The sequence below is a fragment of the Tiliqua scincoides genome, chromosome 5 (genome assembly GCF_035046505.1).
Source record: "Tiliqua scincoides isolate rTilSci1 chromosome 5, rTilSci1.hap2, whole genome shotgun sequence".
Classification (NCBI taxonomy): Eukaryota; Metazoa; Chordata; class Lepidosauria; order Squamata; family Scincidae; genus Tiliqua; species Tiliqua scincoides.
Window position 1 is genome coordinate 131,366,551 of NC_089825.1, and position 23,762 is coordinate 131,390,312.

The 23,762-nt window shown below is 45.5% G+C and overlaps 3 protein-coding genes across 3 annotated transcripts in view; 2 read left to right on the forward strand and 1 right to left on the reverse strand.

Moving 5' to 3' along the window:
- Window positions 1–483: 483 nt before the first annotated feature.
- On the forward strand, window positions 484–11,611 carry LOC136653548 (vomeronasal type-2 receptor 26-like). The gene is made up of 5 exons (XM_066630439.1): window positions 484–1,281; window positions 1,994–2,221; window positions 3,567–3,693; window positions 4,005–4,893; window positions 11,365–11,611. The coding sequence occupies exons 1-5, from the start codon at window positions 484–486 to the stop codon at window positions 11,609–11,611; spliced, it is 2,289 nt and encodes a 762-aa protein (XP_066486536.1).
- A 13-nt stretch (window positions 11,612–11,624) lies between these two features.
- Window positions 11,625–23,762, forward strand: part of LOC136653549 (vomeronasal type-2 receptor 26-like) — a 34,954-nt gene continuing 22,816 nt past the window's right edge. The window contains exons 1-2 of the mRNA XM_066630441.1: window positions 11,625–11,660; window positions 12,212–12,469. Of these exons, the coding sequence (XP_066486538.1) occupies window positions 11,625–11,660; window positions 12,212–12,469 (294 nt within the window). The remainder of the gene's footprint in view (window positions 11,661–12,211; window positions 12,470–23,762) is intronic.
- Window positions 18,555–19,451, reverse strand: LOC136651193 (vomeronasal type-2 receptor 26-like). The gene has a single exon (XM_066627382.1). The coding sequence runs from the start codon at window positions 19,449–19,451 to the stop codon at window positions 18,555–18,557; it is 897 nt and encodes a 298-aa protein (XP_066483479.1).

The window sequence follows — 23,762 nt, forward strand, 5'->3', positions numbered from 1 at the left end:
ATGATGAGCGGCTGACCTATCGCAGTACCCTGAATCTCCTCTTCAAATCACAGAGATTTGTCCCCAACTATACATGTGGGACCCCCCAAAATCTGAGAGCTGTCATTGGAGGAATGGGCTCTGATGTCTCCTTCCGCATGGCAGACATCTTAAGCCTCTATAAGATTCCGCAGGTACGATACATACATGGCGGAGTGGTGATATTACCATCACAAATGTAACTCAATCTATCCTTCTGGGACTCTCTGTCCATTCCACCATATTTCCTCATTGCTGCTCAGAGAATTTGTGACCTCCAAGTTGATAAATTGGAGGTGGGAAAGCAAATCACGGTTTCACTGTGTCTGATATTCATGAAAGTTGATCACATACAAATGTATCTCTAATCAATTTCTTGAGCATCTGTACATTTCCTTGTAGCTCACTTATGGCTCATTTGCCCCAGAGGAGAGAGATTCAATGCAGGTCCCTTCTTTTTACCGAATGGCCCCAAATGAAGCCCATCAGTACAAGGGGATTATCCAATTACTTCAGCATTTTGGATGGACGTGGGTTGGACTCTTTGTTGTGGATGATGACAGTGGGGACCGTTTCTTACAAGCCATGGAGCCACTGTTTTCCCAGAATGGGGTCTGCTCAGCATTCACAGAAAGAATCCCCAAACAAGCTGAATTCATAGGCCTTCAAAACCTGAATGTCACAGCCTCAAAAATTTATCTGCTGATCAAGGGTAGGAAAGCAAACACATTTGTCATTTACGGAGAAAGCATGACCATTTCATGGGTGAGTGGCTTAATGGCTTTGGTAGAATTTGAATATGAGGAGAGCATAACCCTTGGAAAGGTGTGGATTATGACAGCCCAGGCTGATCTTGCAGCAACAGAAATCACGCTTAAGAATCTTCAGCTGTTCCACAGCACAATTTCCTTCATGATTCACTCAGCTGAACCTCCAGGATTCCAGACCTATCTTCAGAAAATACACCCTCAACAAGATCAGAGGGATGGTTTCCTCAATATGTTCTGGGAACAAGCTTTTATTTGTTCGTTTTCAAGTCCTGCTGAGTCGGACCAGGTTGGTGAATCCTGCACTGGGGAGGAGAGACTGGAGAACCTCCCTGAGACTGTTTTTGAAATGCGCATGACTGGCCACAGCTACAGTATCTACAGTGCTGTCTATGCTGTGGCACATGCTTTGCATTCCATGTACTCATCTAGAACGCATCGCAGACCCATGGCATTAGATAAACAAGGTGACTTTCAAGCCCTCCAATCCTGGCAGGTAATTTTTCACCAATGAGGTATCTAGATGATCATGAATGCCATATGAATAATTAGTTTACAAATAAATTAACTCTCATTCATCATGACTTACACATTAATTGGACCAGTCTTATTGCAAATACTTTGGTGACCACTTATCTTGCTGTTCCACATTAGTTGAGGTTTCTCAGTCTGAAGGTGTAGATCAGTGGTTCCCAGCTGTGTCACATAGTGCCCCTGGGTACTCCAGATCACTCACAGGCTTTCCTTGTGGCCTTTCTGGCTCATCAGGCTGAGATTCCGTGAATCTTGTGGGATCTGGTGCAATCTCACATCAATGAAGCAGGAAGAATAGGCCATGCGGCACCCCTGTGAGTGTGAAGGGCATTGTGACCACAGTGAGTTTGGGAACCACAGGTGTAGGCAGACCCTTAGGAGGGTGGAGGTTTGTCCATGTGTGTTCCCAATCCTTGCCCATCTTTTTCATGAAAACAATCTTGGGGGGAGTGGTTGAATAGGACAAGAATATCTGGTGGTGTTGTAGGCATCATTCAGTTCAGCCATTTTGGAGCCATTAAAACATTGCCTAGCTTCAGGCTTCAAGCACTGTAGACCAAAAGTCTGGATCACCATCAAAGTGGCTGTACCACCAAGGAAAGATTCTTTGAAATCTTGACAAAGAGACCCCGATATGCTGTAATTCCTTGACTTCTGTTTTTTACATTAACCAGCTCCACCCATTTCTTCGAGGCATTTCATTTAACAATTCTGTTGGAGAAAAAGTGTCATTCAATGACAAGATGGAAATGGTAGCTGGGTTTGATATCATGAGTGTGGTCATGTTTCCAAACTCCTCCTTCCGCAAGGTGAAAGTTGGACAGCTGGATCCCCATGCGCCTGAAGGACAAACTTTTGTCATTCATGAGGATAACATGGCATGGCAAAGGAGCTTGAACCAGGTGAGGATTCTAGGGTACTATGGGGTGCGGCTCCATTATTGCAATGGAAGCATTGTAGTAATGAATATCATCCCAGCATTCTAGTGTACCACAAGAGCCCTGTGATGGAGCCCTATTCATAATAGCCCATCACAGCTATTGATTGTCATTGATTGAACGATTATGACATTGACTTACCTTTGCCTCCTTGAGAAAGGCGTTCACTGAACTGCGTTTTCAAACTATGCCAACTGCAGCTCTAGATGGCAGATATATGCCCATTCCCAGGCATTTGAGGCTTTGTATTTGCAGAGCAGGGCAGATTGAAGATATTGTACATTACCTGCTTCATTGTCAGCTTTATCAAAATCCTAGGGTAAGATTTTTGGAGCCTATTTTGGCTACCCTTCAAGGGGAGAACACACAAATTGTATTGGTTACTTTCCGACTGTGACCCATTGGTCACCTATAGTGTGGCGTTGTTTGCTAAAGCTGCCAGAACTATTTGTGCCAACTACCTGGGGGAAATAGCGGTAGATTGTAAAGGAGATTCCTTAATATGATGGGTGTAGGTGCCTTTTGTGCTTGATTTTGACCTAATTTTATCATTGTTTGTATCTTTGATGTATTTTTGGATTTACATGTTTTATCTTATTGTGATGGCTATTAGCTAATACAATAAACAATCTTTGACTTTGGTAATGAATATCATCCCAGCATTCTAGTGTACCACAAGAGCTTTGTGCCCTGTGATGGGCTATTCATATTAGCCCATCACAGCTATTGATTGTCATTGATTGAATGATTATGACATTGATGACATAATCGTTAATGAATGATTATGTCATTCATAATCATGACAGCTACTGTGTATCACATTTAAAAACAAAAGAGAGACATACCATTAAATGGCGAGCTACCATTTGGTCCCCCTGGTTCTATGGATTGAAGCATGCAACTGGGTGGTCATTTTCCCCCATCAAGGATACACCCACCAGCCCAATCATATCAGTGCTGCCCGACTGGTAGAATGAGTGTTCCACAAGCACTGGCTTGTGGCATTTGTAAAAGATGCTTTGGCTGTATGTGAAAGTGCGTACAACAGGAGAGTCAGTGGGAAGGCCAGACCCCACTGGACCTGCTATGGCAGATAAGGTGATAGAAGAGGTGGGACTGTGTGGAGAAGGGCAGGGATGGAAGCAGGGGAGGGTGGAATGAGGCAGCAATGCAGGTGAGGGTGGGGGGAATGGGGATGCATGGGAATGGGAGATGGGTGGATCATGTCTGGGATTGTGTCTTTCTCATCTGGCTGACAATAAAATGTCAACTGGCCCCAGTCCCCAACTCTCTCCACGGTTCTGTGCAGGTGCTCCCCATCTCTGTCTGTAGTGATTCCTGCCAGCCTGGTTCTCAGAAGAAAAAGAAGGAAGCGGAGAAATTTTGCTGCTACGATTGTATTCCATGTCCAGAAGGGAAGATTTCCACCTGGACAGGTAGGAGACATGGTGCACCAAAAAGCTTACAGGTTCATAGACATGACTATATGTGAAATGATAACCTCCTATTGTAGTGGCACCATTTGGACTGCATCACGCTATATAAGGTTCATGATGTCAATGATATTTTACCCTTAATTGTTAATAAGAATGGTTTGATAAACCTAAGGTGCCTTTTTAGACAGGACCCACTCCATAAGAGGACCAGGCAGATAGAGGTCGACATAAACAATGACTCCCACTTGGAAGATAGCCAAGGGAATTCCCTCCACGAGTTAACACTGTGATGGGACTTCTTTCTCTTTCAGACATGCCTGACTGTTTCCATTGCCCAGAGGAGCAATATCCAAACCAGGACAGAGATGGATGCATCCCCAAAGTTATAACCTTTCTCTCCTTTGAAGAACCTTTAGGGATCGGTTTAGCTTCCCTTGCTGGGTCTCTTTCTCTGATCGCAGCCTTGGTGCTGGGAATTTTTATCAAGCACAAAGAATCCCCCATTGTCAGAGCCAACAACCGGGACATCACCTACGCCCTCCTTGTCTCCCTCCTGCTCTGCTTCCTTTCCTCTTTGCTGTTTCTTGGCTACCCTGGGAAAGCAACCTGCCTTCTCCGGCAATCTGTTTTTGGCATCATCTTCTCGGTGGCCGTTTCTTGTGTCTTGGCCAAAACCATCACTGTGGTTGTCGCTTTCATGGCCACCAAACCAGGGTCCAGCATGAGGAGGTGGGTGGGGAAAAGACTGGCCTACTCCATTGTCCTTTCCTGCTCTCTTATTCAAGGAGGCATTTGTGGGGTGTGGCTGGCAACCTCTCCCCCATTCCCAGATTTAGACATGCAGTCACTGACTATGGAGATCACAGCAGAATGCAATGAAGGGTCTGTAACAATGTTTTACGTTGTTCTGGGCTACCTGGGACTTCTCTCCATCATCAGCTTCGTGGTGGCTTTCCTGGCCAGGAAGTTGCCAGACAGTTTCAATGAAGCCAAGTTCATCACTTTCAGTATGTTGATCTTTTGCAGTGTGTGGCTGTGTTTTGTCCCCACTTACCTGAGCACCAAAGGGAAGTACATGGTGGCTGTGGAGAGCTTCTCCATCCTGGCCTCCAGCGCTGGCTTGCTGGGTTGTATCTTCTCCCCCAAATGCTACATCATTGTCTTGAGGCCTGAACTGAACAACAGGAAACAGCTAGTAAGGCGAAATGATTAAAGTATCAAGTTAGCATAGGTATTTCTTCTGTGAAGTCTGTGGCTGGAAGACAAGGCTCCTACTTGTTTGTTTACAACCTAGGCTACCCTATTTTTCAAACCAACATATGCAGGTTTTAGTCTATACATTTGTAAATAGAGCAATCTGCTTGATTTGTACTGGGATATGGCAAAGCAAAATTTAAACTACAGAGAATGAATGGAAGAAGCCCCTCAAGGAACTTGCTAAATCCAACCCATTGTACTGTACAGGTGTTGAAAGTGATCTAGTCTTGGAAGGAGAGCTCAAAATGTTCCCCTTGTACAGCTCAACAGAGCATGAAATTAAGTGTGGGAATAGTCAACTGACATGAGGTTCCAACCTTGGCAAAATAAGGCATGTGTGTTTATTGTTGATGGGGTTATAGTAAGCAGTTGCTGGTTCCAGTTCAAAATGCTAACAGCCACAGCGAATGGGATGTGTCCTGATTTATTATTATTATTTTATTTTTATTTTTATTATTTTATTAATTTGTACCCCGCCTTTTTGCCCAACGGGCACACAAGGCGGCTAACAAACAATTTAAAAATACAACATGAAAAACAGTTAAAAACAATTTACAATGATTAAAAAGCTAAAAACAAAACAAACCCCGTGGATTTTCATATAAAAAGCAAGAACGCCAGCCAGCCTGTCAACAATTAAAAGCTTTTTGAAATAAAAAGGTCTTCAGTCCACGCCGAAACGTTAGCAACGAGGGAGCAATTCTCAGTTCTAAGGGGAGGGTATTCCACAGTTCGGGGGCCACCACCAAGAAGGCCCTCTTCCTGGCCGCCGCCCCTCTCACATCTCTTAGTGGCGGCACAGTCAAAAGGGCCCCCCCCCAGAAGATCTAAGAGCACGGGCTGGATTGTAGGGAAGGACCGTTTCATCTTCCCTGATATTGGTTGGGCCAGCTGCGCCTGAAATAGGACAAACCTGTCCAAAGAAATTCTACCAAACAACTCAAGAGGTCACACAGACCCTCTATATCTTAAGTACATGGCAAACTTGTTATGTGGGTCAGGCTGAGAGATGATGACTGATTCAGGGTCAGAGAGCTTCTTGGCCAAAGAACGTTTTGAACTTGTACAAATTCAAGAGTCTCAGAGGATCCCACTGTGGCATGGTGGTTTACCTGCAGAGGTGAAGGTCCTTACACCTGGCCCCATTCTGTATATGCCGTTCTCTGTGAGAATGGCAGTCAGTTCTGCTGCAGGACCATTATTGTTCAGTAGGGTCTATGTGTAGGAAACATATCCAATGTCAAGTAGCTATTGAAAGAATTTCCAGAGCTGGGCATCAAGGGAGAAGTTCTTTCTGACTGGAGAATCCATAATTGTACTCTAGGCATGATCCATGAGCGTGAAACCAGGTTCTCTTCCTACAGGGGCAAGTTCCATTCTCACAAACACAGTACTGTTAGCAGGTAACCTGCAGATCCACAATGCATTTGAGCCAGATTTGGGCCTGTGTCCAAAGGAAGGTTCATATTTTAGTCCCAGGAAGTCCTAGTGCCCAAGGGATCCTAGAGCCTGAAGCAACATGCCAAATGATGCCTCCCCCCCCCCCACAAACCTAATTGTGTATCCTGCTCCTCCTGCTTCTTGAATTGGAAAAGGAACAGGAAGACTGAGCAGAACAGGAAGTGTGGGGTGAGGAGGACGGTGGACTGAATGTTCCCATTCGTCCCATAACAGCATCTTCTCTAGTGGTTGTGTGCTGGTGTTTCTTTGGTAAATGGTGTTAGATTGTGAGCCCTTTGGGCCCAGGGCCCTATTTATTTTTTCACAATACTACATAAGTCACTTTGTGAATTTTTTTGTTGAGAAACGGTATGCAAATATTCTGAATAATGTAGCAATAGTAGTTGGCAACCTTCAGTCTCGAAAGACTCTGGTATCGCGCTCTGAATGGTGGTTCTGGAACCGCGTCTAGTGTGGCTGAAAAGGCCAATTCGGGAGTGACAATCCCTTCCACACTGGGAGCAAGTGCAGTCTGTCCCTGGTCTGTCTCCCTGGCTATGGGCCTTCCTTCTTTGCCTGTTTGCCTCAATCTGTTGGCCAAGTGTCTCTTCAAACTGGGAAAGGCCATGCTGCACAGCCTGCCTCCAAGCGGGCCGCTCAGAGGCCAAGGTTCCCCACCTGTTGAGGTCCACTCCTAAGGCCTTCAGATCCCTCTTGCAGATGTCCTTGCATCTCAGCTGTGGTCTACCTGTAGGGCGCTTTCCCTGCACGAGTTCTCCTGTAGGAGATCCTTTGGGATCCGGTCATCATCCATTCTCACGACATGACCGAGCCAACGCAGGCGTCTCTGTTTCAGCAGTGCATACATGCTAGGGATTCCAGCACGTTCCAGGACTGTAATGATATCCTTCATAATAATAAAACCCGCCTTTCTCACACCTCATTGTCCTCAGTCTCCTCTCTTCCACACTTTCTCTTCCTCTCAATCTCCCTGTTTCTTTTCCTATCCAGGTGTTTGTTTGTTTGTTTTGCTGGGGGGGGGGAGCAGTGGAGGCAAGTGGCCGGTGACCCTCTCCCAGGAATCTGCTGCCTGTGGTCCCACTCCAGTGAATCTCATGAAGGGATGAAGAGGGACCAAGGGTATTGTGCCGTAACTAGCCTAGTGATGGCATCTGTTTCCCTGTAGGGCTTCTGTGGCTTTGTGTTGACTGAGGTCACCCTGAACCCACCTCCCACTTCTTGCCCACAGAGCAGGGCTGACCTTAGGGCGACGGGAGCGATTTCTCCAAAATTGGGCCCCGCCCCTAAAGGATCCTGCGCTGGGTTTTCTCTTCTTCCCCCACCCACTCCACCTTTCTCCCTGTACCACTCAAAACAGGAATGTGTCCCACCTGCCCTGTGGTGCCAGCTTTGCCAATAAGGAGATCCGAACAGTAGGGAGACCTGAACCTCTGCAAGATTCAGCTGCACAACCAAGAGGGAGTTTTTCACAGCCGGCCACTGCAAACACCACTGGGGGGGAGGGGGGTTAATTACAGCAGGAGGTGTCGGGAGGATATAATAGAATTAACGTGCCTCCCCCTTTTCCCTCCCTGGGAGCCCAGCTAAGGGGTGAGCACAGCGAGACAGGCTGTTCGAGCCCCAGTTCTGGTAGCCCCCTCCCGGTTGGTGGGATCAGGGCCCCTGGTGGCCCTGATATGGTCCTCTGTCTCCCAGGGACAGGAGAGGGGGATCCCAGGAGACCTGGGTTTTGCGTCCCTTTTGGAAGGGGTAACGGGTAGTTCCTTCACTAGCCTGCTGTGAGCTGCCCACCCACCAGCAGCCAAGACCGGCCAGTGTGGGCCCGGGAGAGGAGCAACCCCAGTAGCCCCAGAAGAGGCACCACGCACAAGGGGGAGCCACTCTTGGCCAACTGGGCACCCCCCCCAACTGCCTGGATAGATGCACAGGCAGGTGCAGCAGGTGGGACTCCTGCCACTACCTCCTCACAAGAGCAGCAGCAGCTTTGCCCACAGGGGAGCCAAATGCCAAAACCAAAATGCAAGAAAGTCAGAGTTATAAAGTCCTCCATGTGCCTTCCGGAGAGCTGGACTGAGGGACAACAGGCAAGGAGGGCTCTGCTGCTTTGGACCAAGAGAGTCCCTCTCTTTCTCCCTCTTCTAGTTTGGTTGCCATTCAAGGCCTGCTTTTCTGATCTCATTAGTGCTACAGTTAAGGCTGAGATCCATCTCTTCGCCAAGTCAATGGGCAGAATTGGCAGCCATCTATTGGTTGGCAACCTTCAGTCTCGAAAGACTCTGGTATAAGCCTACAGCACCCGGTATTCCCAGGCGGTCTCCCATCCAAGTACTAACCAGGCCTGACCCTGCTTAGCTTCCAAGATCAGATGAGATTGAGCATGTTACAGCCACCAGCCGTCTATTGTTGCCTGCTTAAAACAAGGCTGCTACTGGAGAGAGCTATGATCAACCACTGATGGCATTAGCATTACTGCTGTTTCTGATCACTTCCGTGATGTGCAAGGCACATGCTACGAAATGTCTCAGGAATTATCCCCTCCCTGTCCCACACAAATGGTATCAGCCTGGGGACCTCCTGATTGGTGGCATTGCTTCTCAGATCATTTACTTTTACCCCACCTTTTCCTTCAAGCAACCCCCATCTCAGGAGATGGGTTTGGATGTCCCGATGTAAGAATCTCATGTTCATTTTTTTCCTTCCTCCCCATGTCATGTGAGTGTGGAAGTTTCAGAATGCGTCATCCAAGAAATAGAACTCTTTAAGAAGTGGGAGGTTGGCTTCACACAGCATGTCTCTTCTGAAGTAGTCCAAGTTTTGAGAGCCACGTGCTTTTGGAAGTTATGGACGTTACAGAAATGGACAGACATACAATCTGATTTAAAGAAAAATTGACAGAGAACTTCATGTAGAATTTTATGGAAATCAATTATTGACTTCCTGCATGAGAGAGAGAATAATGAGCCAAAGGGTTGTGGGTTTGTGGAAGGAATAGAGAATATTAATCTGAAATAATAATCTGAAATGGAATAAGTACTTATAATGAGAAGATAAGAGGGGCTGTTGAAGATATAATACATATTTGGGTAGAAACTGAGGGCACAATCCTAACCAGGTCTATTCAGAAATAAGTTCTATTTTGTTCAATGGGGCTTACTCTCAGGAAAGTGTGGTTAGGACCACAGCCTGAGATTGTTAAGATATAAAGTTGTAAGTAATTAGAACATTTGACTTCACCTGTACTACATTATTAGATTTATTCTTTGTATTTTTAATAGATTTTTAAACGTTCTCTCTTTTAAGAACAATCAGTCCAGGTGGACCTCTCATGGTTTAGTGAAGCATTCTGGCTGCTTACTGTCTCCCACACTGACAGACAGCCAGAGCCGGCTTCTTTTGGCTCCCACCTAAAAGGGCTTGGCTTGCCAAGGCTTGGCTTGGGCAGGAGGTCTGGTCTAGAGGGTTGAGCTTCCATCTGCCTGAAGATAACATCTGAAGGTCGCCAGTTCAAGGCCACCAGCACCATGAATGGTGAAGACCTTGAAGCAGCTGACAAGCTGTTCCACCTGCTCTTTGGAAGGAGCTGCTCATCAGCCTGTGTGGGAGGAGGCCAGAAAGTGATAACAGACCGCAAAAATTCCATCTGAAATGTTGTGTGGTTCTTGAAAGATAGAACCTTTCTTTAATTGTAAAAATCCCTACGGGATTTAAACAGCCTGCCTATATAAACCGCCTTGAATTAAAGCCTGAGGAGAAATCTGATGACCAAGAAAGGCGGTATATAAATACCTGTATTATTATTATTATTATTATTATTATTATTATTATTATTATTATTATTATTATTATTATTATTAACAGTATTTATATACCGCTTTTCAACTAAAAGTTCACAAAGCGGTTTACAGAGAAAAATTATTATTATTGCCAGTGCGCGAATGGATGATGGCCAGATCCCAAAGGATCTCCAAAGGATCTCCTCTATGGGGGACTCGTGCAAGGAAAGTGCCCTACAGGTAGACCACAGCTGCGATACAAGGACATCTGCAAGAGGGATCTGAAGGCCTTAGGAATGGACCTCAACAAGTGGGAAACCCTGGCCTCTGAGCAGCCCGCTTGGGGGCAGGCTGTGCAGCATGGCCTTTCCCAGTTTGAAGAGACACTTGGCCAACAGACTGAGGCAAAGAGGCAAAGAAGGAAGGCCCACAGCCAGGGAGACACACCAGGGACAGACTGCACTTGCTCCCAGTGTGGAAGGGATTGTCACTCCCGAATTGGCCTTTTCAGCCACACTAGACACTGTTCCAGAATCACCTTTCAGATTGCTATACCATAGTCTTTCGAGACTGAAGGTTGCCAACATGAACATTATTGCCAGCACTCAAGGTCTCGCTACTTATGGAAATTTCCAGTTATCTTGAATTGGTGACCTTCAGATGTTAATTCTTCAGGCTTAATGCCGGCTCTACCCTCTACACCAGACCTCCTGCCCTCCTAAGCTTGTTGCCTTTTTAATTTTTTTTCTTTTTTACTGTGCTGTTCCTTTCCTTTTTCATCATACATAAATGAAATTTTTAAAAAGTCATGTGCTTTTTATTTGGTTTACAGAATATCTGGATTTTCTCCTTCCATAATAAAATAGTTTTTTTTTTTGCAGTTTTGGAAGGTGGGTCTCATTGTAGTCTTGCACTGATCAAAAATGGTGTGTTGCTCAAGATTATTTCTAAAGAAGTGAATTGATTTACTTAAAAATCCAAGAACAATTTGAACTAATTATTTGTGGTGAACCTATAGACATGGGCAGCAATATAAGACTTGAATTAAATAATATATTTACTGTATAAGGTACAGGTTTTAGAACTAGCATTAAAACCAGATTTTTTTTTCTCCTTCAAACTTTATGAAAAATGTACTTCAGAGTCCATTTGTGAGAGGATGTTTCAACTGTTTCCACAGTGTGGTGACCAAGTTCTACCAGCATGTCCGGGCCTTGGCATTTGCTGTCAGCGAGATCAACGAGAATCCCAACATTTTGCCCAATGTCACACTCGGGTTCCACATCAGTGACAGCTACTATGATCAGAGGTTGAGCTATCGCACTACCCTGGACCTCCTCTCCAAATCACAGAGATTTGTCCCCAACTACAGTTGTGGGACCCCTCCCCCCAAATCTCAAAGCTATCATTGGAAGAATGGGCTCTGATATCTCCTTCCGCATGGCAGACGTCTTAAGTCTCTATAAGATTCTACAGGTAGGAACATAAGAACATGAGAAGAGTCCCGCTGGATGAGGTCAAAGGTCCATCTAATCCAGCATTCTGCATCTCACGGTGATCCACCAGATGCTTCAGGGAGCACACCAGACAACAGAGACCAGCTTCCTGGTGCCCTCCCCTGCATCTGGCAATCAGAGGCAGCCTACCTCTACCTTGCACATACCTATCACGGCTTGTAACCCCTTGATGAACCTTTCCTCCAGAAATTTGTCCAATCCCCTCTAAAAGGCATCTAGGCAAGATGCTGTCACTACTTCCTGAGGCAAGGAGTTCCACAGACTAATTACACGCTGGGTAAAGAAATATTTTCTTTTGTCTGCCCTAACTCTCCCAACACTCAACTTTAGTGGATGTTCCCTCGTTCTGGTGTTCTGTGAAAGGGAAAAGTGTGTCTCTCTATCTGCTCTTTCCAGCCCCTGCAAATTTTTATTGTGTCAGATATCCATTGACTCAAAGTCACTCACATACACACGTATTCTCTTATGATCACTAACCTAGATCTAAAGTAACTATAAATTGTCTTTCAGCTCACATATGGCTCATTTGCTCCAGAGGAGTCAGTGCGGGCCCCTTTTTTTTACCGAACGGTTCCAAATGAATTCCATCAGTACAAGGGGATTATCCAATTAGTTCAGCATTTTGGATGGATGTGGGTTGGACTCTTTGTTGTGGATGATGACAGTGGAGAACGTTTCTTACAAGCCATGGAGCCACTGTTTTCCCAGCATGGGATCTGCTCAGTTTTCATGGAAAGAATGTCCAAACAAGGTAGGTTTATTGACATGGTTAACTTGGGTGGCATGGCCTCAAAAATGTATCTGCTGATCATGGGTAGGAAAGCAGGAACATTTGTCATTTACGGAGAAAATATGACCATTTCATGGCTGTGCTTAATGGCTTAATGGACATAGCAGAACTTGAACGTGAGGCGAGCATAACCCTTGGAAAGGTGTGGATTATGACAGCCCAGATTGATTTTGCAGCAACAGAAATAATGTGCAAGAATCTTCAGCTGTTCAAAAGCACAATTTCCTTCACGATTCATTCAGCTGAACCTCCAGGATCCCAGACCCATCTTCAGAATATACACCTTCAGCAGGATCAGAGGGATGGTTTCTTCAAGGTCTTTTGGGGACAAGCTTTTGTATGCTCCTTTTCAGATCCTGTTGTGCTGGGCCAGGCTGATGAATCCTGCACTGGGGAGGAGAGACTGGAGAACCTCCCTGAGACTGTTTTTGAAATGCGCATGACTGGCCACAGCTACAGTATCTACAGTGCTGTCTATGCAGTGGCACATGCTTTACATGCCATGTACTCATCTAGAACGAATAGCAGATCCATGGCAGGAGGTAGATAAAGTGACTTTCAAGCCCTCCAATCTTGGCAGGTAATTTTTCACCAATGAGGTATCTAGATGATCATGAACGCCATATGAATAATTAGTTTATGAATAAATTAACTCTCATCCATCATGACTTACGCATTAATTGGTTTAGTCTTATTGCAAATGCCTTGGTGACCACTTATCTTTCTGAACCACATTCGTTGAGGTTTCTCAGTCTGAAGGTGTAGACCAGGGTTCCCAGCTGTGCCACATAGTGCCCCTGGGTACTCCAGATCACTCACAGGGTTGCCTCGTGCCCTTTCTGGCTCATCAGGCTGAGATTCTGTGAATCTTGTGGGATCTGGTGCAATCTCACATCAATGAAGCAGGAAGAACAGGCCATGCGGCACCCCTGTGAGTGTGAAGGGCATTGTGACCACAGTGAGTTTGGGAACCACAGGTGTAGGCAGACCCTTAGGAGGGTGGAAGTTTATCCATGTGTGCTCCCAATCCTTGCCCATCTGTTTCATGAAAACATTCTTGGGGGGAGTGGTTGAATAGGACAAGAATATCTGGTGGTGTTGTAGGCATCATTCAGTTCAGCCATTTTGGAGCTTAAAACATTGCCTAGCTTCAGGCTTCAAGCACTGCAGAACAAAAGACTGGATCACCATCAAAGTGGCTGTACCACCAAGGAAAGATTCTTTGAGATCTTGACAAAGAGACCCCGATATGCTGTAATTCCTTGACTTCTGTTCTTAGTTGGTGGGGTCTTCTCTGATGTGTGGAAGTAACTTGTGACGTTGGTCTGGTTGAGAGATGAGGTTTGGCTTTGGGCCAGAGAGTTTTTTGGCCAAGCAAGGCTTTGAAATGATCTTATTTGGCGGTTTCCCTTCATGGTTGAAAGTCATTCCACCAGGCCCTTTTCTGGTAAACTGTCCTGTGTGGGAATGGCAGTCAGAATGGCAGCCTGAAGCGACAGGCCAAATGCTGTCTCCCCAACCTGGTGATGTACTGGACAATGCTCTTCCCTTCTTCTTTTCCCTGCAATTAGTGCAGAATGTGGCGGGCCGTGTGGTCACTGGAGCTAGGCGGTTTGACTCTGTCAGCCCGCCTCTCCGGGGGCTGCATTGAATGCCCATTTGTTTCCGGGCCCAATTCAAGGTGCTGGTTTTGACCATTAAAGCCCTATACTGCTCTGGGCCAGGGTATCTCAGAGATCGCCTACTTCCGTACAATCTGGCTCATCCTCTTAGGTCATCAGAGAAGGCCTTTTTACAAGTGCCGCCGCCTAAGAAGGTACGTGGGGCGGCGGCAAGAAATAGGGCCTTCTCATTAGTGGCACGAACATTACAGAACTCCCTTCCCCTTGACTTGAGAATGGCTCCCTCTCTTGAGACTTTTCGGCGAGGCCTGAAGACATTTTTGTTTAAAGAAGCCTTATGAGTGCATGGCCTTTTTAAACATCTTTTCTGTATCTTTTAGTATTTTTACAGGCCTGATGCCTCTGATTTGCTACGTTTTGCTCTTTTTATCTGACTTATTATCAGACTATGGTTTTTATGGGTATATGTTAATGTGTTCTTAATATGTTTTTATTTGTGGTTAAATTATGTTTTTAATCTGTTTTTAATATGTTGTGAGCCTCCCTGGGTCCCTTTGGGGAGAAGGGCGGGATATAAATAAAGTTTATTTATTTATTTATTTATTTATTTATTCATTCATTCATTCTTGGATTGGAGAAGAAGAGCAGGACGGAGAAGGAGGTAATTAGCCTGTGGAACTCCTTGCTACAGGATGTGGTGATGACATCTGGCCTAGATGCCTTTGAAACGGGATTGGACAAATTTCTGGAGGAAAAGTACATCACAGGCTCTAAGCCATGATAGGTACATGCAACCTTGTGGTTGTAGAAGTAGGCTGCCTCAGAAGGACAGATACGAGGTAGCGGCACCAGGATGTCTTGTGTGCTCCCTGATGAAGCTGGTGGGCCACTGGGAGATACAGGAAGCTGGACTAGATGGGCCTCTGGCCTGATCCAGCGGACTCACCTCATGTTCTTATGTGCTAATGCTTACCTCTGCATACATGGAACCTGCTCTAGTGCTGATGATTCCTGCCACTGTATTAAAATATTAAAATTAAAATACAGGTAGTATTACAATACAGTAAATACAGGTATGAATATTAAAATAGAGGTAGACCACAGCTGCGATACAAGGACATCTGCAAGAGGGATCTGAAGGCCTTAGGAATGGACCTCAACAGGTGGGAAACTCTGGCCTCTGAGTGGCCTGCTTGGAGGCAGGCTGTGCAGCATGGCCTTTCCCAGTGTGAAGAGACACTTGGCCAACAGACTGAGGCAAAGAGGCAAAGAAGGAAGGCCCATAGCCAGGGAGACAGGCCAGGGACAGACTGCACTTGCTCCCGGTGTGGAAGGAATTGTCACTCCCGAATCGACCTTTTCAGCCATACTAGACACTGTTCCAGAACCACTTTTCAGAGCGCGATACCAGAGTCTTGTCAATAGAATCCCCCTGCAGACCCTCCTCTAGATTTCTGTGGAATTGATCCAATTATGGATTCACTGATTGGGTATTATGGAGATTTGGACATGACCAATGTGAGAACAATGTAATTAGCTGGGTAATTAGCCTGTGGAACTCCTTGCCACAGAATGTGGTGATGGCATCTGGCCGAGATTCCTTTTAAAAGGGATTGGACACATTTCTGGAGGAAAAGTTCATCACAGGTTACAAGCCATTATATATGTGCAACATCAATGTTTCAGAAGTAGGCTTCCTGAGAAGGCCAGATACAAGGGAGTGCAGGCCTCTGGTTGTCCTGCGTGTTCCCTGAGGCATCTGGTGGGCCATTGTGAGGTACAGGAAGCTGGATTAGATGGGCCATTGGCCTGATCCAGCACAGCTCTTCTCATGTTCTTATGTTCTAATGTCTACCGTTGACCATCCTCATTGAGTCATTTAAAAAAAAAAAGTCATTTAAAAAAGTTTTAAAGTTGAAACAAGTTTAAAAAGTGAAAAAAAAACTTCAATTACATTTTCACGGCAAGCTGGAGGTCTGCAGGTCAGTCTACGGTGCTTGTGGAAGCCATTTCCAAATCGTGCCAAGTATTTAAAATTTTGCTTTTTAAAAAATGCAAACTGTGGGGGACACCTACCTACTTCCCCAGCAGCTCACCACTCACTTGATCTGCCATCTCTCCCCAGCCAGTGGCACAGCTAAGGCATCAATCTGTTTTCCAATGATATATAAACTTTCCAATGATTACTTTTCCAATGATATCTGACATGATGCTCTTCTTCTTCTTACCAAGTTGGTTGGTTGGCAACCTTCAGTCTCGAAAGATTATGGTATAAGCATACAGCACCTGGTATTCCCAGGCGGTCTCCCATCCAAATAATAACCAGGCCTGACCCATCTTAGCTTCTGAGATCAGACGAGATCGAATATGTGCAGGGTAACAGTTGCTATTACTGTTACTTACCAAGATTTTCACACTTTTGGCCACTAGTGTCAAGCTCAGCTTGTTGCCCCCTAAAGCTTGTTGCCTGATGCGCCTGCTACCCCCTGTACCCCCTTAGCTATGCCACTGCCCGACACTCTTTTCTGCTGTCTTCTCTTGCCCTCTGAACTTGAGACCTTCACCACTTGTTTCATGCCTTCCATTGAGTTCCTGATCAACTGCCATGACTTTATGGTCCATCATTCTAACAGCGAAGGACATTTGTGATGCTTGTACAGGTGGAGCTTATTTATCCGTGTTAGTTCCGTTCCGTGACTCAGCGCGATTAACAAAAAATGTGTTGTGCTAAATTCCATATCGTTACGCAAATACACTGCAGCCTGACACTTCCGGATGGAAGGAAAATAAGTCAGCTGTTATCAATCCCCTCCCTTCAGCTCCTCTCCGTACTCAGCCCTCCCATTGCCAGCTGTCCCTCTGAGCTTTTAAGAGTCCAGCCCTATGCGTTTCTACTCAGAAGTAAGCCTCACTGTAGTCAATGGGGCTTACTCCCAGGAAAGTGTGGAGAGGATTGTAGGCTAAATCACATGCTTTGCTTGCTAGGAAGGCTTGCTTGTGTCAGTGATTGCCTGCACCATGGGGAGGGAATGCGGCAAACACTCCCTGGGCTTTTTTAAGCAATCCCCTCTGTTGCTACCACACCTGCCCCTGTGTGTATGTGAGTGAGTGAGTGAAAGAGAGAGAGAGCAAGAGCGAGAGAAGGAGCTCCACATTGCTGCACGTGTTGTGGCTACAGAAGTATTCCACCCCCCCTTCCCCTCTTCAGCCTCTTTGCTGGCTCAGGGGCTCCAGGAATGTTACTGTTCTTTGCAAGGGGGACCCCTTCCAGGGCTCCAGGGCTATTTCCCTGGGCGAGCCTTTTTGAAGTGTTTTGGGCTGCCTGGAAATGGATTGGAGCAAGATGCCAGCGCAGGGCAAAGGAGGCAAAGGTGCATGTGAATTTCAGTACCCCCACCCATTCCAATTGAGACAGATAAAAAAATCCATAGATAAATAGGCTGAACCTGTATGTATGGTTTTCATGGTAAGAATCTATCTATCTATCTATCTATCTATCTATCTATCTATCTATCTATCTATCTATCTATCTACCAACACACACACACACACACACACACACACACACACACACACACACACACACGTAGAGAGAAAGAGATGGAGCCTGTTTATCTGCAGATATTACGTCTGTGAATCTGGCTCAATGCAGGCCCCCAGGAGCCGTGTTGAGCCACACTGGGCTGCACCTGAACCCTCTGAAGGGGAACAGAGCAGTTCTGTAGCTCTGGTCCACTTCAAAGGCTACATAGTAGTTCTACATGTATATAAGCTTAAACAGAGGCCGTAATAGAAATGCAAGATAACAAAACAAAACAAAAAAAACCTCAAAGGGAAGAAAATAAATGCACTAATTAATAATAAGTAATAATTAACAATTAGAAATAATTAATAATTAGTCTTCAGCACAGCAGCCATTGCAACTCACAACACGAGACTTGGTCAAGGAAACATAAGATTGGAATCATGTTAAAATGAACATAGTTGATTTGGCAGATGCTTTTTCATATCTGTTAGACACAAATCATTGATCCAACTGATTGGCTTTGCCCACAATATCTGCAGAAGACATTTTAAAGTCAACACACAAAATATTCCATTTCTTCTGAGCCCCATGAACAGAAAAGGGCAAAGCACAGAATGTGGGCAAATCTATCAATAAACCTGCCTCTGCAGTGCCAGTAATATAATTCCCCTCCTGTTCCATCCTGAATGCTGACCTGAATTCCTGCTTCCCCCACCACCACATTGGATCAGACCACCACCGGAGACTCTGCTGACCACTGTAGCAGGAGCCTGGCAGCAGTTTGGAAAAGCAACATTTGTTTTAAATTCCCTGTTCCTTGCTATTCGTTTTTCCTTGTGAATCATGTGTCACTGAGTGAAAGCTATAATTGTGACATGGAAGCTCTACATGGCAGGAAGGACATATATAAATATATCAAACGAGCAGTTCTGCTTTTGATGAGGAAAAATGGAAGCACTCTGGGTTGGAAGAACATCTGGTTTGAATTGTGTGGTCCAATCTGTTGCCAGTGGGTTGACTTGTGCTTCTCCTTATGAGCTGCTCCTTATTGTTCAGTTCGGGCTTCAGCACAATAATGTAACACTTGGGGAAAAAGATACAACCCAATAAGCCAGCACTGGAGGCCAGGATGGAGAAGATCTCCACAGCCACCATGTATTTCCCCTTGGTGCTCAGGTAGGTGGGGACAAAAGTCAACCAAACACTGCAAAAGACCAGCATGCTGAAGGTGATGAACTTGGCTTCGTTAAAGGAATCTGGCAACTTCCTGGCCAGGAAAGCCACTGTGAAGCAGAAAATGGAGAGGAGTCCCAGGTAGCCCAAAACAAGATAAAACATTGTTATAGACCCTTCATTACATTCTGCGGTGATCTCGGTAATCACTGACTGCATGTCTAAATCTGGGAATGGGGGAGAGGTTGCCAGCCACACCCCACAAATGCCTGCTTGGATCAGGGAGCAGGAAAGGACAATGGAGTAGGCCATTCTCTTCCCCACCCACTTCCTCATGCTGGACCCTGGTTTGGTGGCCATGAAAGCTACCACCACAGTGATGGTTTTGGCCAACACACAAGAAACGGCCACTGAGAAAATGATGCCGAAAGCAGATTGTCGGAGGAAGCAGGTCACCTTGCAAGGTTGTCCAAGAAAGAGTAAAGAGCAGAGGAAACAGAGTAGGAGTGAGAGGAGGAGAACGAAGGTGATGTCTCGGTTGTTGGCTTTGACGATGGGGGTGTCTTTGTGTTTCATGAAAGTTCCAAGTACCACAGTTGTAACCAGGGAAAAAGAAATGGCAAGAGAGGCTAAACTCATCCCTAAAGGTTCTTCAGGTGATAGAAAGCTGATCACTTTGGGGATGCATCCATCTCTGTCCTTGTTCGGATATTGATCTTCTGGGCATCTGAAACAGTCCGATGTGTCTGGAAAACAAGATGTGTGGTCATCACAGAGTTCATTCATATGCAAATTGGAACCAATTCTCACAACCTCTTTTGGACTGGAAGTCACTCCTCTTAGTGATCCTTCCTTTGCTAGTTCTGCATTTCAAGCTGGCTTTATATGAAGATGCATTTTCACATTTCTTATTATGCTGATACTTTTACAGCCCAATCCTCACTTTCACCAGCCTGTATACAGAGAAGGCTGCCTGGGACAAGTTAGTAGTTCAACTCCTCCACCCCACATGTCCCCACATGGGCCTCCTCAGATTTACTTCTGCTCTTTTGCTGGTGTGGATCCACTGTGCTGCAGGGGGTGTGTCAGGCCTGGGACAGGGTTTCTGGAACAGGTGGTCAGCACTGCTGTTGAGATCTGCCCCGTCCCATTGCTGCTCCATCCATGACCTGGCCCAATCCCCCCCCCCACGACTAAACACTTCTGCCAACAGACCACAGTCAATGGCCAGTCTCCAGAGGGCCACGGTCAGCATGTGGCCATCTAACTTTGCCCCAGTGGCAGCTTGCAGAGCAGTGAAGCAGCTGCCACACCATGTATGGAACCCACCTTTTTGTACTGAAATTTTCCCATCAGGACATGCAGCACAATCAAAGCAGCAAAATTTCTCCCCTTCTTTCTTCTTCTTCTGGTACCCAGGGTCACAGGAGTTAGTACATGCTGAAAGGGGCAGCACCTTTCCATTAAAACAAAAATGAAGGTATTTAGCATAAGAAGGAATTACTGAAGAGCTCTATGGCCAGGACTGTCCTTTGGCTACAATTGAGAAGGGGGATGAAACGACCCCCTCCAGGTCTCCCCCAAATGTTCCTAAATTTTGTTCCTTTGTGGCTGACACAAAAGAGCCACTGAAGAATCAAAACAGCAGAAGGAAACTGAATTTTCCCCACAGTTTCCAGGGCAGCAGGGGAAGACTTCCCACTCACCTTCCCTACTCTCTCATCCTGCTCCCCTTCACAGAGGCCTGAGAAACTGGCATAAAAACAAGGTCCATCACTACAGCCCACAAAATGGACTGGGGCTGAGCTTTCACTTCAGCCCTAGGAAAAATGAATTAAGGTTGCAATCCTAACCACACTTTCCTGAGAGTAGGCCCCATTGAACAAAATAGGACTTACTTATGAGTAGACCTGGTTAGGATTGTGCCCCCTCAAAAAACTATTCCCCAACCTACGTGAGAAGAATTGGCCTGGAAGAATATGGGACACACTGCATACAAAAACCTCTGCAGTAATTTCCTGAGAACAGCAGGGGTTCGTTCTGCAGTCAGTTTCATGGCTCAGGAGAGACTGGGGACTGGAGAAAAGGCATTGACTACTCAGCTGAGGACAATGGTTAGTCTGCAGTCTAAGACAATATGCAAAATGTATAAAATTCTGCTTAATGGGGGAGTCGATCTTCCTATTTTATTAAACTAGAACTTGGGTGATCCAATGTACTTGACTAGCAGTGACCTCAGGATAGAGAAAAAGAAATTTGTTCACACCACAGTGAATTAATGTATAGAATTCATTACCAGGAGAAGTGGTGATGTCCACTAGCTTAGATGCCTCCTTACTAGCCATTATAGCAAGAGGGAATCTCCAAATTTGGGGACAGTATACATCTGAATACCAGTCACTAGAAAACAATTGCAAGTGTGGACAATCATAGGATTTCTGGAGATAACTTGTTGACTGCTATGGGAACAAGGATGATGGATATCTGATTTTTTATATGATTTGGAGCATATCACATGTCCAGGTGAGGGAGTGGCCACCCAGTAGATCTTTGAAAGCACACCTGGTTGAAACTTCTGTGCCAAATGATTAGATCCTCGTTGATGATCAATTCTTCTCCTTCAAGAGCATCAGGGTCCACTCTCCCGACTTTCACTTTACGGAAGGAATTGTTTGGGAACACGGCGATATTCACGACATCAAATCCGGCGACCATCTCCTTGTTCTCATTAAAGGAGATGGTCTCTCCTGCTGAGTTGTTAAAGGAAATACTGTGAAGAAATGAGTGGAGCTATTAGAGAAGAAGAAAAGAGGGAAAAATAAGAACTTTCAGTTGAAATCGCTGTGCTCTGCTTTTATATATTTCCATCTTACACAGATTTATGTTTATGAGGCTCCAACTTGATGAGAAAATATGAACCCTCCCCCACCTCTTTGTCAATGAATAAAGTGTGTCTATTTTTAAACTATTTATTCATGGAACATAATGCTCCACATGGTTTCAAGTTGTACAAATGTGTCCATGCAAACCAACTAATATTGTTGTGGGCACATTACCTGCCAAGGTTGGAGATCTTGGAGGTCACTTCTTTTACCCCATATCCTTGCTCTGTGTGTGAATCTAGATGAGTATAATGCATGTAAAGCATGTGCCACTGCATAAACTGCATTATAGATCCCATAGCTGTGGCCAGTCATACGCATTTCAAAGACAACACCAGGAAGGCTCTCCGGATTCTCCTCCATAGTACATATTCCATCAACGTTTGTGGATGCACTGAGATCTGGAAATGAGCAGTTAAAGGCTTGCTCCCAGAAGTCTTTGAAAAAGCCATTTCCTTGGGTTCCAGAAAGCCTTATATTCCCTAGATAGGACTGGAACCCTCCCAGCTCACTGGAATGAAGTGCAAAGGACAAGGTGCCTTCAAATACTTCAAAATTCCAACCCCTTATAAGTGTGCCTACCGCAAAATCAATCTGGGCTGTTGTAATCCACACTTTCCCAACAGACAGGTTTTCTTTATAGTCAGGATCTGCTAGAAACATTAAAGTAATCAGCAACTGAAGAACTTCTGTTTCACCATAGATAATAAATATTTTTGTTTTCTGATCCATGAGAGTTTGATCAATAATTTCAGTCAAGCCCTTAAGGTCATCCAAGGAAGGTATGTGGGCTTGATTTGGGACTCTTTGTGAGAAGGCCGAACAGATTTGGTTCTGGGAAAATAATTGTTCAATAGCTTGCAAGAAACGGTCTCCACTGTCATCATCCACAACTAACAGCCCAACCCATGTCCAATCAAAATGCTGGAGTAATCGGATGAGCCCTTTATACTGGCGATCTTCACTTGGGACCATGCGGTAAAAGGAAGGGGACTGGGTCGCCCCCCTCTCTTCCGGGGCAAAGGAGCCATATGTGACCTAAATCATACAGATATTTTACAGATTTACTAAGAGGAGTGTTTGTGGGCACAGGTACCTGAATGACTTTTCATGCTATGAAGTTTGACCTACAATGACCTGCTTTGATTAAAGTGAATGGTTTGAAGTTCAACAGGCATGTGTATGTGGGAGAACCCGAAGACATCATATATCTAGACTTTCAGAAGGCGTTTCACATGGTCCCTCACCAAAGGCTACTAAAAAAACTCCACAGTCAGGGAATTAGAGGAGAGGTCCTCTTATGGACTGAGAACTGGTTGAAGACCAGGAAACAGAGAGTGGGTGTCAATGAGCAATTTTCACAATGGAGAGAAGGGAAAAGCGGTGTGCCCCAAGGATCTGTCCTGGGACCGGTGCTTTTCAGCCTCTTCATCAATGACCTGGAGACAGGGGTGAGCAGTGAGGTGGCAAAGTTTGCAGACGACACCAAACTTTTCCGAGTGCTGAAGACCAGAAGTGATTGTGAGGAGCTCCAGAAGGATCACTCCAGACTGGCAGAATGGGCAGCAAAATGGCAGGTGCGCTTCAATGTCAGTAAGTGTAAAGTCATGCACATTGGGGCAAAAAATCAAAACTTCACATATAGACTGATGGGTTCTGAGCTGTCTGTGACAGATCAGGAGAGAGATCTTGGGGTGGTGGTGGACAGGTCGATGAAAGTGGACATTGGGTGGACAGGTCGCCCAATGTGCGGCGGCAGTGAAGAAGGCCAAGTCTATGCTTGGGATCATTAGAAAAGGTATTCAGAACAAAATGGCTAATATTATAATGCCGTTGTACAAATTGATGGTAAGGCCACACCTGGAGTATTGTGTCCAGTTCTGGTTGCCGCATCTCAAAAAAGACATAGTGGAAATGGAAAAGGTGCAAAAGCGAGCGACTAAGATGGTTACTGTGCTGGGGCACCTTCCTTATGAGGAAAGGCTACGGCGTTTGGGTCTCTTCAGCCTAGAAAGGAGGCGCCTGAGGGGGGAAATGATTGAGACATACAAAATTATGCAGCGGATGG

Excerpts from the sequence above, each read along its gene's own strand:
- LOC136653548 (XM_066630439.1), top strand. The coding sequence starts at position 484 with ATGGCCCCAAATGAAGCCCATCAGTACAAGGGGATTATCCAATTACTT. Across the intron at positions 1,282-1,993 it reads AAGCCCTCCAATCCTGGCAG|CTCCACCCATTTCTTCGAGG; the intron begins GTAATTTTTCAC and ends TACATTAACCAG. Across the intron at positions 4,894-11,364 it reads AACAGGAAACAGCTAGTAAG|TGTGGTGACCAAGTTCTACC; the intron begins GCGAAATGATTA and ends CTGTTTCCACAG.
- LOC136651193 (XM_066627382.1), bottom strand. The coding sequence starts at position 19,451 with ATGAGTTTAGCCTCTCTTGCCATTTCTTTTTCCCTGGTTACAACTGTG.